A 16,373-nucleotide genomic window follows, 5' to 3' on the forward strand; every position below is an offset into this window, starting at 1 on the left:
CAGAAAACACACAGCGGCCAATAGCCATGGCAGACTCTGCCGCAACACCATGTTGTTGCTGACTGTCAGACCAATAACCTCTGGCTGCTGTGCTTCGCGAGGCAGATAGATATGAATATTGGCACATCACAAAAACAGATCCCAATCATAAATTCCTTCAATTTTTGCGTTATTTTCTTTTAATCACACTTGCAAACGTTATGCTGTCAGAGGAAATGTGTGTCTAGGGGTGTGTGTGTGTGACTGCGTGTGCGTGAGTCGCGCATACCCGTGCGCTTGTGTCAACGCTTGTGCGTCCACGTCGCGTTACCCTGCGTTCCCACTCATCGGAGAGAACTTGTCACTGTAACACCACTTGTTCCCGATCATTTGTCAAGGCCGCGTGAATTGCGGGTTTTGAATATTTCCCAACGTCACGGCACATCAGTGTCATGCATGTTTATCTTTGAGGCGCGGGATTGTCGCGCCACAGAGACAGGAAAACAAACAGCTTCCGATGGGATTCAGGAGGTTCTCTGAGATTGAAACCAATGTGCCTATTATGACACTGACAGCTTCGATGGAGAAGGGGAGAGGGACAGTCCGACAGCCTGAAGGAGCATAGCAATATTGCTAACCTGAGCTCCAACCGGCGATACAGGTGCCTGCTATCACAGATTCATATCCAAGGCAATCAAAATGAGCTAAACAATGTCATTCTCGGATTGTGCAAAGAATAGGTTTTCTTTCTGGTGCGTATTTCGGGCCACGGAGCAGCCAATCATAACAATCAAATCTTTATGGATTAAGAGTCAATTATTTTTGTCATTAAGCAGACACTTTTTGATCCGAAACAACAGGGAACAGGAGTTTCAATTAATGTCAAACCCAAAGGCTTCGTGTTGGAAGACAAACGCCCTCACCAACAACATTTATTGACTACACTAGTGCCTTTGGAATAAAAGTGTTGTAGGTAATATTTAAGAGCTATTTTTTGACGGTGATTCCTTAGAAAGGGCAAAGCCATCTGTCGACTTTTAGTGGCTGAAATGTGCTGTGGGAATATCTATTTTGAGGTGACTACGCCTGTCTCTGCCTGAGCCAATTCTTCCACGAATTTAGACGAATCCTTGCTAATTTCTGACCAATCGTGGCATCTTCTCCGTGATTTATTGGGGGCATTTAACATGCCTGTCAATCGCAGGTGTGTGAAATGCAACAATTTTCAATGGTGGAGAAAAAAAAGGAGGGAGGAGGTAGAGAGGAACGGGAAGTTTATTTGGTTGTTTAGTTTCATAATCTAATCATACCTACAGCAGCTTTAAGCTAATTGTTCCGTCTCACAAAGAGGGAACCGGAGACAAAGATGATTATACAGCTGGAGGGGGAGAGATTTAGTGTATATGTTTGTATGCGTGTGTGTGTGTACTTGGGTGCGTGTGCGCGTGTGTGTGTGTGTGTGTGTGTGTGTGTGTGTGTGTGTGTGTGTGTGTGTGCGTGCGTGTGCATGCCTGTAGCTGGGTTGATGGTGTGTTTGTGCGTTGGTGCATTTGCGAATGCTTGTGCGTGGGTGCTTGTGAGTGTGCGTACCTGTGGCCGGGTTGATGGTGAGTTTGTGCTTTTGTGCGCGCCATTGTGCGTGTGTGCCTGAGTGCGTGTGCGTACCTGTGGCCGGGTCGATGGTGCGCTCGATCAGGTGGTCGTCCTGGTGAACCCATTCCCCGTTGCACTTGAAGTAGATCTGGGTGGCGGGGGTGGAGCGGCAGGTCAGCGTCACCGGCTTGTTCTTCACAATGTACTCGTCCTCGGGCTCCACCAGGAAGTGAGGTAGCAGGTCGGTGAAGGCGGCAGGAAGCGTCGACGTGGCGGCGTGCTCGGAACCTGGGGTTAAGGAGAGAGCGAGGGAGTTCAGGACCACATTGAAGTAGACGAAGGCGGCACACTCTTTCGAGTCGAAGAAAACAAACTTATCGTTTTACTGTTGAAACAGAAATGGAGCAATATAGAAAACAGGAGCAGCGCACGCCTGATGAGGAATTCTGGTGTTATAGCCGGTCAGCATCCATAAAAGAAAGAATCGGTATGAAGGATCATAAATACAGCACAACGTTATTAAATAAATAGGAGAATGAGAAGAACCAGCTGGAAACCATGAAAAATAGAGAGAGCGAGCAAGAGAGGTTTAAAGAGAGAGGGCGAGAGCGCGAGCGATAGACACAGAGAAGGTGGAAAGCAATCATTAGAGACGGGAAGAACCTGCCAGTTGTACAGGAAAAAAATATCAAAAGGGTGTGATTGGGTAGAGCGAAGGTATGGGGAGGAGGGTGGATACCGTATCAAGAGACAAGTGGGCAGCCGTAGTGGAAGCGACAGAGTTCGCCATTGTGCCGACTGAGATGGTGCTAATATAGAACAGTGAAGCCCCATCACCCTTCCTCCCAACCCCTTAACCCCCACATGCCCCCCTCTTCCCCCAGCCCCCCACACTCCCTCCTCTCCCCATCATCACCCTTAGTTCCTTCCCTCCTTTCCTTCCTTCCCCACATTCTGTGCCCTTAATCGCCCGCTCCCCTTAGCATCAGTGGGCTGATGGACCGACCGGCAGCCATAAATCCCGCCTTCCCGGCGACCGGGCCACTCCAGGTTGTGTTATATGGCTCTGGAAGCAGGGACCCTAACTCTGAATGCATTAAAACGTGACGGGCCATGAGGTGGTCGTGGGGGGGGGAGGAGTGGATGGGGGGGGGGGGGGGATGACTGACAGCTAAGACAGCCCATCGCCCTCAAATTACCTCCTGCGGTACCTATTTCATTTCCCCCGAAGCATACACGACACACAAGAGACACGAGAAGGAGGCCAGCGGAAGGCGGAGGAGCAGGTGAAGGAGGAGGGAGAACGAGGAGGTGGAGGAGAAGAGAGGAAGGAGCAGAGAGTGAAGGTGCAAACGCATTCCTTGGGGAGGCAGGAGTAGAAGCTGTCCTTCAGAAAGGATAATGAGCGGTGATTTAGAGCAAAGTTTTCGGGAGACTCGCAACCGCCGACAAAACAAAACCTGGATAGAGCACGTGCACTTTCCCCCGCCGCGACCGTGCGCTCTCCTCCTAAACAGATCGGTGCGAGGGTGGGGGGGATGTAAAAAAATAAAGATGCTACACTGTTCAAATTGGAAAATAGCCTATTTGAGCTGCCTCCCCCCTGGGGAGACCGGTGAATCCTGAAATAAAACCCATTTAAAAAAGGAAAAAAAAAAAAGGAACAGAGGAGGAGTCTGATATTAATTTACTGCCCTGAATCAAATATGGCTGACACGCTGGGCAGTCGCGGCCCATCTCGATCACTCCCTTTGCGGGCACCGATAGGGCCCGGGTCCACATCGCTCCTAATGAAAGTGCGACGCTCTGGCTGACCTTTTCCTCCCTTCTCTCTTCCCCTCCCACCCGTCTCCCTCTCCCTCGCCCTTCCTTCTCTTTTTATCCCTGCAGCTTACAGAGGCCTGGGTCAGGCATAATATTGGGCTGTGTCATAAACACCAATCTCGGGATAAAGTCATTATCCGGCTAGTTCCGCCCCCGCTACACAGTATATTAATGTCTCCCTTTTCATTTTTTTTTGTGTGATTCCTCTATTCCTGTGTGCTGAGTTGCTGATTTATAAAGAGGGGAGGGGGGGATATGGGGGGGGGGGGGGGGGGCTGTTCAGGGTACAGTGAATCACGCTGCTGTCGCTGTACCCCATTAATGTATCGTGTACGTGTTTAACTCTTAATGAAAACTAAATGTTCTGTGTCCAATGAAGGACATACATCAACCGCTGACACTTTCGCCTTCTCCCCCTCATTTTCTTATTTTTTCACATTTGTATTCACCGAGAGATAAACCCCTAATTTACCCGTTATCTAACCCCCCCCCCGTCCCCCCCCCCCCCCCCGTCCCTTCCCCCCCAAACAAGTCGATTTTTCCTGCTGATGTGTGCATGTGTAGATCTATGTGTCCTGTGAGTATGGAGCTGTGTGTGCCCGTGTGTGTACGAGTGTTCCGTGCACGTGCATATTCAAAGCAAAGCCGGCGTGCATTATGACCAATAGGCGTAATTGCATCGGCAGAGGACCAAACCTCTGCTTAATAAAAGGAGCTGTGGGTGGGGGGGGGGGGGGGGGGGGGGGGGGGGGGGGGGGGGGGGGGTGCGTTGGAAAGCATGTCTCCTAATAGGCCGGCCTCCAGCCTTGTGACCGTGGCCATTAGTGGGCTCGGCTGACACTCTGTACTCTCCCCCGCTCTCAGAGAGCGAGAGACAGCGAGAGAGAGCGAGAGAGAGAGAGAGAGCCAGTGTTTCATAGCCAGCCGGCTATGAAACACTGGCCGGAGCCCACCTCGCGCCGCTGGGGTTAATCAGCTACGCGGACGTGGGGGTCTCGGGTGGGGGAGGAACAGCAGGGCTTGCCGGAGTGGACCGCCGCGCATCCCCAGTTTGCGTGAGAGGTAGGGGCGCGGTTTGGGGATGGGGAGGGGGGGGGTGAGAGGAAGCGAGGGGTGGTGGGGGGCGTCACGCCACGAGGAGCGCTTGATGAGGCGCTGGCGTTGGAAAGCCCCGCTGCAGCCCGCTCATAATATGCGAGGGGGGTCACATTCAATGCAAGTGGCCAACTTCTGATGATGCTGTTTTGTGTGTGTGTGTGTGTGTGTGTGTGTGTGTGTGTGTGTGTGTGTGTGTGTGTGTGTGCGCGTGTGCGTGCGTGCGTGCGTGCGTGTGTGTTGGTCGTTAGCTTTACTACATTCCCTGTCGTGTTAATAAGGTTAAACGTCATCTTTTTGGGGTAAAGTAAATCGCTTGCTCTGTGGCTATTCCAGTCACGCATTGGTTTATATCCGGGCCGTAATAGAGGGCTGATGCGTGGTAAATTGGCTTACATCACTACACGCACACACACAAACACACACACTACAAAATGAGACAACTCATACGCACATGTGGCATCCCCCCTCGCCGACCCCACACCCCCTCCCGCACGCGCGCGCACACACACACACACACACACACACACACACACACACACACACACACACACACACACACACACACACACACACACACACACACACACACACACACACACACACACACACACACACACACACACACACAAAAGGCCTGAATATCAGCCACTTAACAGACTCCTTGCGGGTCAGTGCACAAATCAAATAGACATAGAGTAGCACTATGGGAATTGCATTAGAATCTGCTGATTGCGATTGGCTAAATCTTTGATTGATTGTTATGGGCATCTCTAAGCGTATCGCCTCAACATTTTGTGCACACAGGTTTGTCTGCTGTGTAAAGTGAAGGCACAATAACTACCGCTCGATAAACATGCTGTGTTACCTCGGATCCCACCGATCATACTTGTGTCACAAAGAGGAAACACCTGAAAGGATCAAACACACACACTTTGACGTTAATCAACTCGGATATGAAGTGTGCGTCGTTAACACATTTTTTTCCTCTTTTTCCTCAGAACGTGTGTGTGTGTGTGTGTGTGGTATCAGAGTGTATTATTAGCTTTGTAAGAATGAAGACGTCTGGTGGTGCCAGAGACAGGCATATGTCAGCCAGTCAGCGCTGCTCACATTTAAAAAGGCCTGCAGTTGGGTTCACAACCCACCAGTGTGTTAAAGCGGAGAGGAGAGGGCGCACACAGACACGCAACGTCTGGCTTCGTCCTTTGATGTTGCCCTGTCGTGTTCTTGTCGTTTCTGCTTAAACTCCCGAGAATCACAAATCAAACCTATTTAATTAGAAAAAAACAGCCCTCTGCAAGCCTCCACTTTCTCTCCTCGACTTATTTATTCATTTATTTATTCATTTATTTCTAATTGCCCATTCATGTATGAAAATAATGATTCGCCCGATTCAATGCAGCATCCTAATGCTAACGCGCGGGAATAAACCTTGCTTTACAGCAAATTTACTCTTTTAGTTTCTACCGAAAACTCTTGAACACAAAACATGCCCTTCAGACGCATTAATTCCTGATTCCTTTTTCTTTTAAATTTATTTCTTTATTTTATCGGTGTCATGTCCTCCAAGAATAGCATCATTGAGCAATCACGAGTTGTGGTTTCTTTAGCGGCACTGAACAGACGCTGCAACGCTTTTCATGACACCATCAGCGGCACCTTACAATGTCTTCTGAAGTTAATTCAATTAAAATTACTACCCGAAATATTAGACGCATTCTCCGGTTTAGCTGCCTGGGTGAGTAGAAACGTAATCAAATTAATTATTGGTTTCATTGGTTTGCGTGTTTGTGTGTGCAAGCGTGTGCGTTTGTGTAAGCGTGTGGGCCTATGCCAAGTATGCGTTTGTTTTGCAAAGAAATTATCCTTACCCTTGCATATTAGGCCATTTGCATAATAGTCACAGTATCTCTGCATTTCTCTCTCTCCTTGGCCCCTCCCTCAGAATGTAGGACTTTATATAAATATATATTATATATTTAATATATCATATTGCTGTATAAACCGATTTGTATTGGGAAGGGCAACGTTGTGCGATGGCAAATGCCCTGAAGCTGACTGATGTATGTTTGTCGCCAGATGACAAATATTTACTCTTCCATGTGTCTGGGATTCCAAATAAATCTTTCAATGAGGGAACCAGTGCTTCCACTAGCAATCCCCTCTACCATTGATCTTTCTTCCACACACGCACATGTCACACACACACACACACACACACACACACACACACACACACACACACACACACACACACACACACACACACACACACACACACACACACACACACACACACACACACACACACACAAGAAAAATGAAAGGATACCTCTTTGACGATGTGGAGAAACTATGATTCATTAGGTTGTTAAGACACAGATGCAAACGTGGAACAATCGTGTTCAAAATATTCACAAACTTGCACTTAAATGAACGGGAACATTCATCAACAGGAAGTTTTATAATATCCCCAGTACAGCAGTATCATATATTGTGTCATATATTCCAAATGCTCAAGAAGGTTTGCAGGCCTCGTCATTTAGCCCACGCTGGTAGCCAAAGCAACCGACACTCAAATCAGTCACGTCATGAAGAAGCATTAAGGGGATATGGAAACCTTGCTCGAGGACAGCTGTGGACAGGGGGGCAGAACCCAGGACCTTTCAACTGGAAGTCGATGTCCCCTATGCTGTCCACTCGCACATTGGAATCACTGGGAAAAGTAATCAGAAACTGTGCCTGCTTTCACACTTGAGCTGTTGGCTCCGTATGATCCAAACCACCGAGCGTTTCCTTGTGATAAGACCTTTGGTTTGGGGTGTGAACACTCATCCCAGCTCTGGTGCGGGACAAAAACAAACGAACGGGTCCGCTGGAAAACATGCTAGTCCTCTTCCAACTGAACTACGTTCAGTTTGCTTAAGGTGAGCGCGCTATCTTAGCCAACTACAGGAAACAAACTAAAATAATTGATGCAGTGTTGCTGTCTAACTTCGTATAACATGAATCAATACACTGCTTGACATGCGATTGCGTCTACATTCACGTTCAAACTGTGTGCACATCGGTATTACACGACATAACATCCAGAGAAGCTGTGGTTTTGTATACACGCAGCTCATGAGTGTACCATAAATCCATTTTAGTTTGGCAACTAAAATGTTTTTATTGCATGAGAGATTCGATAGTTTAATTTATGGATGACAGTGACGCAACCCCTGCAAACTTTCCTGACCAAATAACCACGTAGTTTGCCTACGTGTTTTGTGTACACATTTTAGTCATCTTTTAAATATCGCAGTGTGCACGCAAAAAGATGAGTCAGGGTGAAAGTGCAGCATTGAAACATGCTGGATAGGACAACAAACTATTATTGTGAAAGCACCCTGAAGGGCATGTGGGAACAGGGTGGTGTGTGTGTGTGTGTGTGTGTGTGTGTGTGTGTGTGTGTGTGTGTGTGTGTGTGTGTGTGTGTGTGTGTGGTGATAGCGAGCATTGGAGCCAAACTTCATCAAACTTCTACCTCACCTCCCTGCCGTGCAAGACATCCAGGTGAGAACCGGGGACAGATGGAGGCGAAGGAGAACAGGGAGGACATGGCGGAACTGTGAGAGTCTGCTCCGTGACACACACGTAGAGCGTGACATTAGCGCAGACTTCCTACGCACACATTTAATGGGGAGAAATATAAATTGCCTGCTAAGCATGTTCGTCGATGCAGGGGCGATGCATCTGGTTCGTTTCATTACCAGGCTGTATACTGTCAACACGCTTTGGTCAACGTGGTACTTGGACAGTAAATAAATAAAATACATATCCTGGTCATATTATTGTGTTTTTCATTGCCCTCCATAGTTGGTCCATTTTCAAATGAAAAGGTTAAAAAATTAAGGTTTATATTCATGTTTCTTCAAAGTAGCTCCGCTGATTTGAGACGGAGCCTAATCCTTCCTACCTTGCTGTGTAGTGGACACGTCTGAAGGTGAGTCCTATACCTCTTTACAGTGGCTTGGCATGCTTGTTGATTCCCTTTTGCTAGCTTTTACTTGTTATTTGTGGTTTTCTGATCTCTCTGAAGCCTCATCTTAGTAGGAGGTCAGGGAAAGGAAACAGTCCTCTGTCCTTTCCGCCCTAATACTTAAAAGGGAATTAGCGTGTTTGTGTGTGTGTGGGTCGGTGTGTTTCATGTTTGACTGAAGTTTATGCCCGCATGCGAGTACGAGTATAAAGAGAAGACGGAAAAATGAACCACTGATCTCAAAACCAAGACATAACTGACACCTTCAGTTGCGGAGTCCAAACAAGAATATCTTTTATGCATTGAGGGAACCAAGTTGTACATTCTGCTAGCCCTCCATTACTATGATGCGGTGAAGGGAAGTTCAGTCCCACAGCCCTTTATCTGATCTGTTTCCATTCTTGTGTGGTGTGTGTGTAAGGAGAATGGCCGCGCTAACACAAACGCTTACTGAGTACCAGTCAACACGGCTGCCCGCGATGTCCCCGCTCAATGACTTCCAATCCCAGCATTGATAGCCGTGTTAAATTAAACATGTACCACCAGTCCTTAGGAATCCCTACGCACATTAAATAAAACTTTGATCATGGACTTATATATTGTTGAATCTCTCCCGGAGACGACAAGCTTAGTTCCGGATGAATAGGAGCCCACTAATTCCAAAAGCAGAGCCTAGCGGAGATTAACTCAACATAGCGATGAGGTCCTCCAGGAACACTTATGTCAAAGGAATGTCAGGTCACGTATTTCGGTTTCCATGGAGCCTCGGAGGTTGGCATTTCCTTCTCTTGCTTCATGCAAAGCACATGGTGAAAAAGACCAAAATCCACCCCCTGAGAATACTTAAATGTGAGAATAACACATGTCCAGAAGATCACGGCTTCACATCACGCCAACCTCTAGATGATGAGCCAGAAACAGCCCACGAATGACCAACACAGAGACCGCCCCTTTAGGCCCACTGCTGTGATGAAAAGCTCAACAGAGTTCAGTTTTAGATGGAAAGTAAACGAGTGCATGCGAGCAAGCCAAATCGAGTTCCCCTCTAGCCTACTAAGTTTTGTATAAGTAGACGTGCCGTTGATGTAGTCAGTGACGCCGTGGTCGTCAGGAATTTAAATGAGAAACCGATTCAAGTTTGAAAAAAAAACTTTCATGTCTCGTTTTCTTTGTTCACACACACACACAAAGAAAGGGAAAGCAAAACAGCTCCCTCTTTCAAACAGCCGTGATCCAGCTAAACCTGAGATCCCTCCTCTCCAGGTGCTTCAAAGCCTCACCTGTTTAGCAGTTCAGCGCAATAAATTATCTAAAAAGGCTGGGGGATCAAAAAACACGTTTTGACTTAATAACTACATACACGCCGTCCTCAAAGGGACGCAGGGTTTTGGCGAGCTATCAGGAGAGGGGGGCCAGGCAGTCACCCGTTTGCCATCCAGAGCACGCAATGTGCGGCACGCTCGCACTCGCACACATGGATTTGTCATTCCCATATGCGTAGCCCGGAAACAAGTTAAACAGGAAGTAAGTTGATTACAGAGCTCAACGTGGAGTTGGATAGAGAGAGCGAGAGCGAGAGAGCGAGAGCGAGAGCGAGAAATATGAGGAAGATATTTTGGAATGGATGTTAGGAAATGTGTGGCGGAAGAAATAGGGGAAACAAGAGACAATTTAGATTACCATGTTAATCCTTTATCTAATTATTGGATATGCCCATGGCAGAAAGAGAGATTTCACTCCAACTGCTTAACACCCATGGAGCATGTTGAACTTAGTTCAGAGAGTAGGGACCGCAAACTCGAAAAGGAAAGGACGTTTTTTTTTTTTATTCTTGCATGGTTTGTTGCCAGGGAAACTGCAATCCACGACTATAAAGACATTATTAAATTGATCTTCATGGAAAAAATTATTAAATAAACGACTGCAAATTAAAAATATCCAAATTGCCGCACACATGCTTTCCACCATCTCCTTTTACAGTATCCAACTCCCCCAACGTTAGCAGTGTCCTCAAACCTCTCTGGTCACACTGCATGGGGAGACGTCCACCACTACCACCACTACCACCACCACCACCTGCACCTCCATGAATGTGGGACACCAGTCATCCAACTTAACCTCCAATTCTGCTGGCTTTCACCCTCCCCCGTTCTCAGCGGGACATTTCCCCATACCCATTAGCTAGGGCTAACACGACGCATGCCGCTGGTACCGGGTGGTTGTTAGGGTAGGAGGGGGGGAGGGGCAGGGAGAGAGTTAGCGGGTGACTCAGGTCGGCTAATTAGTGCGACAAAGCACCTCGGCTCCACGACATCATAGCGGTGTATAGAACACAGCACAAGGCTCACCAAGCTTATCCATATACCGTGGCTGAGATAAAGCAGCACCTGTTCTAATTACAGCGACACAAATGCTATGGTGTCGATCTGGCAAACGGAGCATTCACCGAGGCGAGCACTGTCGCTCTTTACCCCTGGACCTGAAGGATGTACACAGACAGCTGTGGGAGATTGGATGTAGCAGTCTGAGTATGCTTTATTATATTGAGCTTTGGCTATTAAACCTCCCGTATAACTGTTATTTAAAAGAATGAACAACAATTCTATGACATTACAATAGAAGAACAAATAGTGGACATCCACAATGATAGATAATATTTAAGCTCAAAGTGATGAGAGAAAATTGAACTTTCCCTCATCTACAAAAGTGTGACCTTCGTAGCCTTATAAGAAGACATAATCCTCAAACGCAAATGTCACATGTTCGCCAGTTGGCAAAATGAAAGCTGCAGACCAAAAAGAGAAATGTAACCAGGCAGGGATAATGTAGATAAGGGTAAACCTGTCTAGGGAAGAGACGACAGTACCTAGTTATCTGATAGGGCTTGCCTTGCCGACCAAACCAAATGCATATCTGAAGTCTCTATGTGTTTAGGGTATCAGCCAGACAGCGGATGCGGCGAGCAGTGAAGAAAAGTAATTTCAAGTCAACAGTCTCTGATTATTCACTACACACAATCTTTTAAGTTTTACATGCTGGCTTTGTTTGTCTGGAATTTAGTTGATAAAATAGCATCTCTGTCCTCTGCGATTAGAGCCCTTGTGATTTATATTTTGTCTTTTTTTTAACTTTCTTGTTTTGAAGAAGGAAATAATGCCTTTATAAATAGTGCCATCACTAAAACTGTATTAATGGTTGGCCTGATTGTTTGACAGAATAAATATGTGTTGAAGTGTGAAAAATCCAACCAAAGCAAGAGCAGTTCAATCCAAATGGGTGCTACATACTGGTGGCGGTTAGTGAGGTCCCCCCCCCCCCCCCCCTCCCCCTTCACTGTAGGCGTCTTTGAGTGTCTAGAAAAGCGCTAAATAAATTAAATGCATTATTATTATTATCATTAGTTATGGTTTTCACATAGCAACCAGCTAAATGTAGGGTAAATAACATTTACTGAAATAACAACAGCAATTTATCAATAAATCAAATGCTATGCCCCAAAAAATTATAATGCAGTATTTCGGGCTGTCACAGGCCTGTATCCATCAAACCTGGTCACTGAACATGACCAGGATCTTCCAAATGGCACGAAAGCACTAGTGCTAAAGCTACCAAGCTCGCCAAGTAGCTTTTGAGGGAAGGGTGGGATTTTCTTGGTTTGATTTGAAATCTAGTTTACTCTGGCTGGTTTCTCCAAATTGCCTACCCTAGCTTTAATCCTGCTGCCGCAAATGTTATTTCACATGGAAACTGGTTATAATAGTTTAATTAGGAGTTGTGTTATACACAATCAAAAGTTGAGTAAATGTTGAGGAATACCATTATCAAAAGGCAATACCTAGAAAGTTAACCAATACTAATTTAATAAGCTTGCTTCTGAAGAAATACAATTTCCAGATATTCCAAGCAAGATGGAAAAAGACGAGTTAAACAAAGTATAACTAATCCTCAAACACTTGATTTGCGGCTCTGAAGACGATAGTAAATGGACTGTTACCTCTATTGGTAATCTTAATTGTATTATATGGAACTGTTTTATCTTCAAAATTCAACTGTGCTCATCCCTCTTGCATGATGCTAAATGCAAATGCTTAATATGCCTCAAAAGACAATAGTTGTATACACTTTAGCACATTATTTAGCTTATCTCACTGCAATAGCAACTCCCCTCCAAAAAGGAGAATAATCAACATAATAGCTATTTTTAATGGCCGCCACCACGGAAATGACATTCTCAGTCTACTGAGCAGTCAGGATGATACCCTCACAGAGAAATGATCCACAAATGTAATAGGCAATTAAACAACAACACTTAGCTGGCATCGCTTTCGGTATTATTTAAACCCATTCCAAATACCCAGTACACTGATGGTGAGACAGAGTCTATTAGGAAACACAGAGTCACAACGTAGAAGATTTTAAAGCCTCAACTGAAAACAGCTCACCAACAAAAAACGAGAGTGCGGCGGATGAAAGTGATAAAAGTCTGATGATGGGACCACAGAAGAAGGAGGAGGATAAATTGATTTCCTGCAGTCACACTAAGACGCAGAATATGCTATGTGTTAGCCAGGAGAGTGTACTGGGTGGGATGGGGGAGGTGGAGGAACGCTTGCTAGATGATACCGCCACGCAGTCCTCTTGTCTGAGTTGCTTTTAGTTGGCAGTGGGTAGCAGTGAGCAGGGATCATCCACCCCTTGCTTTACGGGGGAGTCCGGCATTCGTCTGACAGGCGAGACGGCACTGAGATGTGTGATGCGAGGGGGAGCGCAGGCCACAGCCGCGTCGCTAATAACGCCGCCGCCTTGTTTCACTTAAAGCCGGATCGGAGATGGGGCGTTTGTCTGATAACGAGGAGCTGTTGTCTGTAACACATGCAAGCTGTTGGCGGTGGGTGGGAGATGTTTGATTCATTATCAGCGTGCGTCGCTTTCCTGCTTTGTGTCTGGCGGTGTTTGTTGTACATTTCTTCTTCTTTGGTCCCTCAATCATCGTCACCCCTTTGTGGTCGTCAATTTCCTCTCACTTCCTCTCCCTTCGGCGCAGTCCAAAGTGAGAGCGTCCCTCACCCGTATTACGGTTCTCCGGCATGTTGATGTAAAGCAATTATATTACCCCGCCTCAAAAATATCACATCAGTGAAAGGGGGTATTATTGCCAATGCACCAGCCTAAGCCTGTGTGAGCTTTTCCTTTTTTTTGTTTTGCGGAGAACGGAACCTATTAGGGAACAGAGCAGAAAGCAGCCAAAGTAGTTTGAAAGAGAAATAATTGACTTGGATGTTGATGGTGGTTGTTGCTGCTCATACGTAGCCAGCTTCACTTCTGCCTTGTCTGACCATTGTATTATTATTTTGGTCACGCAAAATATATATTTTAATTAGAATAACAACATTTTTATGAGGCTAATTGAAAATAGGCACAAGCCAAAATAAAAAATCCTCAATTAATGAACACCAATGAACATTAATGAACGATTACATCAAGCCAAACTATTTCAATCTTAAAATTTGTTTTCATTAATATAATTTATTTTCAGGCAACAAAAAACGTAGCTTTGTTTTTATTCTTAGTTTCCTAAAAAAAATCTAAAATTGTTTTTAATTAAATGAAGTTAAAAGCTGTCAAATTCATTATTATTATTATTATTATTTTATATTATCACAGCCTTTGACGTTGATTATTATTCATTTTTTTAATAATACAAAAGACAATTGCACGCGTAAAATCGTAATTAGCATGCTCCAAGTACGCTACAGTGTGTGTCATTATGTGCTTGGGAAGTCAATGCGTTCCACAAAGAATCCGTCTTCTTTTCTGACATAGCTGCTGTGCTGTTGTCGCACCAGGACATCAACAGGTGAATACTCTGGTTGAATAAGACTCAGTCCTCTTTATGGTGCTGGGCATAACAACGACCAAACATGAAGCACACTAGCCAACAGCAACAGGCAAATTACATTTGCCGTCACAATAGTGGACTTCAAAATGTGCACTCTCGCCCAGGCGGTTATGACCTAATATAGCTCCCCTGTGATATTCCCATGGCAACACCTTTTAAGGGTGTGTGTGTGTGTGTGTGTGTGTGTGTGTGTGTGTGTGTGTGTGTGTGTGTGTGTGTGTGTGTGTGTGTGTGTGTGTGTGTGTGTGTGTGTGTGTGTGTGTGTGTGTGTGTGTGTGCAATGAGATGCATGGATGTGTTGTTGCTACAGCTATACATATTTAAACAGAACACTCCTTTATGTTTCCCGGGGCTGCAAAGAGCATATTGGTGCGGAGGTGCCAGCGTAAACACCAGTTCTATAGCCTATTCGTCTAGGCCTTCTGCGACCACCACCAAAGGCCTTGATGGCCCTACTCAGAAACTGTACTCAAGGAGACCGCAGAAACATCACATCAATATCTAACAAAGGTTCCCTCTGCCTATCACACATAGCTGTCAAACGTATAGAAACACATTGAAACGTTACAATAGGAAACAGCTGCCACAGTCAGCCACATGAGAGGACCAACTCTGGTCCAGGGTTGGCTGCAAGGTGGCCTCCCCATCCATCCAAGAATTGGTGTTTGGAGCTGATTTCAAAGAAAGTGGCCAGCCAATGCAGGTGCTGATGGCCAACTAGTGTAGATGCTGCTGCAGACTTTTGAGTGACATTTGGCTAACGTAGTTCCATTAAAAGGGACCATCAACAATTTATATCAAGCAGGGGCTGCCGCAGTATGGACCAAAAATGGGCATGGTTTTTACCAGTTTCGAGGTCAAAAGGGACCAAATGACATCATGTTGCTTCAGTAGGTATTCAAATGCTTGTGGCAAGCGATCGACCAGTCACTTTCTTTCCAATAACTACCACAACCCTTTCCAATCATTCGTCCTTCCGTTATCTTCTCCCATGATCAATTCTTCCATCCAAAATACGCCAATATGTGCGCCGCTTCAGTTTGGTGGATTCGGTCCAATTTAGATGTGTAATAAAGTTGCCACTTTATTGGATTTTTCATTTGGTCTGGTTCGTCTCCACACAGACCTTTTGTTAAGGAAATCAAACGAAAATAAACAAATGCCGCCGTGAAGCCGGATAAAGATGTTCAGAGAGAATCGAACAAATCCCTTCTCACGGCCGCAGACAATAAGACTAAAACCACACTGCATTGTGATTCTGGATTTCATTATTATTAGTCTTTCCGTGCTCCCGTCAAATAAGAAACTTAGATGTCACCCATGAGTGCCTGATGAGGCGGTATATTGGCTGTGACACGGCACCAAAGATTGCTGCCCTCAACATTACCAATATGAAAACTAAAGTAAGATGCATTAGATTTGATCAACTGCCTCTCTATCTGCTGTTGTAGGCATCACCTCCTGTGAGCTACAGTGCACTGCACATAGTTCACCTCCTATAGTGAGGTTGGCTCCGTCCTTAACCGTTTGTTTTGCTTGTGTTTCTTGTGTTTATATGGTGAAATCACCTAAGGCCCCCCACTAGTGTCTATTCAGTATTCTGCTATTCCAAGAGCTCCATTGCCTCCCTCATTGTATTAACCCTGTTTGAGGCAATTTTTCCCTAGACATCTAGGTGTCTGTGCGTTATGACGCTGGGACTATTACAGTACAGTATATAATAGCCTCGTAGCATATATTGTTTAACAGTATGAAGGGAAATGAATTACAATAAATGCAACATTAGCCCGGCATGCAAGGCGGCATAAATAAAACACACAACCATAAATCTTCAAAACAAATTAAATAATAACAATCGCTGTATGTATTTGTCTATAACAATAATGGTATTCCATCAAGTGAAGTGTGTTTAATATTCTACCCTTCTTCAATATTCTCTCTAACTGAAATTATACCACT

The 16,373-nt window shown here is 45.5% G+C and overlaps 1 protein-coding gene across 2 annotated transcripts in view; it reads right to left on the minus strand.

Annotated features, from left to right (window-relative positions):
- unc5a (unc-5 netrin receptor A) overlaps positions 1–16,373 on the minus strand; it is a 123,451-nt gene that overhangs the window by 67,304 nt on the left and 39,774 nt on the right. For both annotated transcript variants that reach the window (XM_030367461.1, XM_030367459.1), the window contains exon 2: positions 1,645–1,860. In XM_030367461.1, the coding sequence (XP_030223321.1) occupies positions 1,645–1,860 (216 nt within the window). The remainder of the gene's footprint in view (positions 1–1,644; positions 1,861–16,373) is intronic.

This window comes from Gadus morhua, chromosome 10 (assembly GCF_902167405.1).
Source record: "Gadus morhua chromosome 10, gadMor3.0, whole genome shotgun sequence".
Classification (NCBI taxonomy): Eukaryota; Metazoa; Chordata; class Actinopteri; order Gadiformes; family Gadidae; genus Gadus; species Gadus morhua.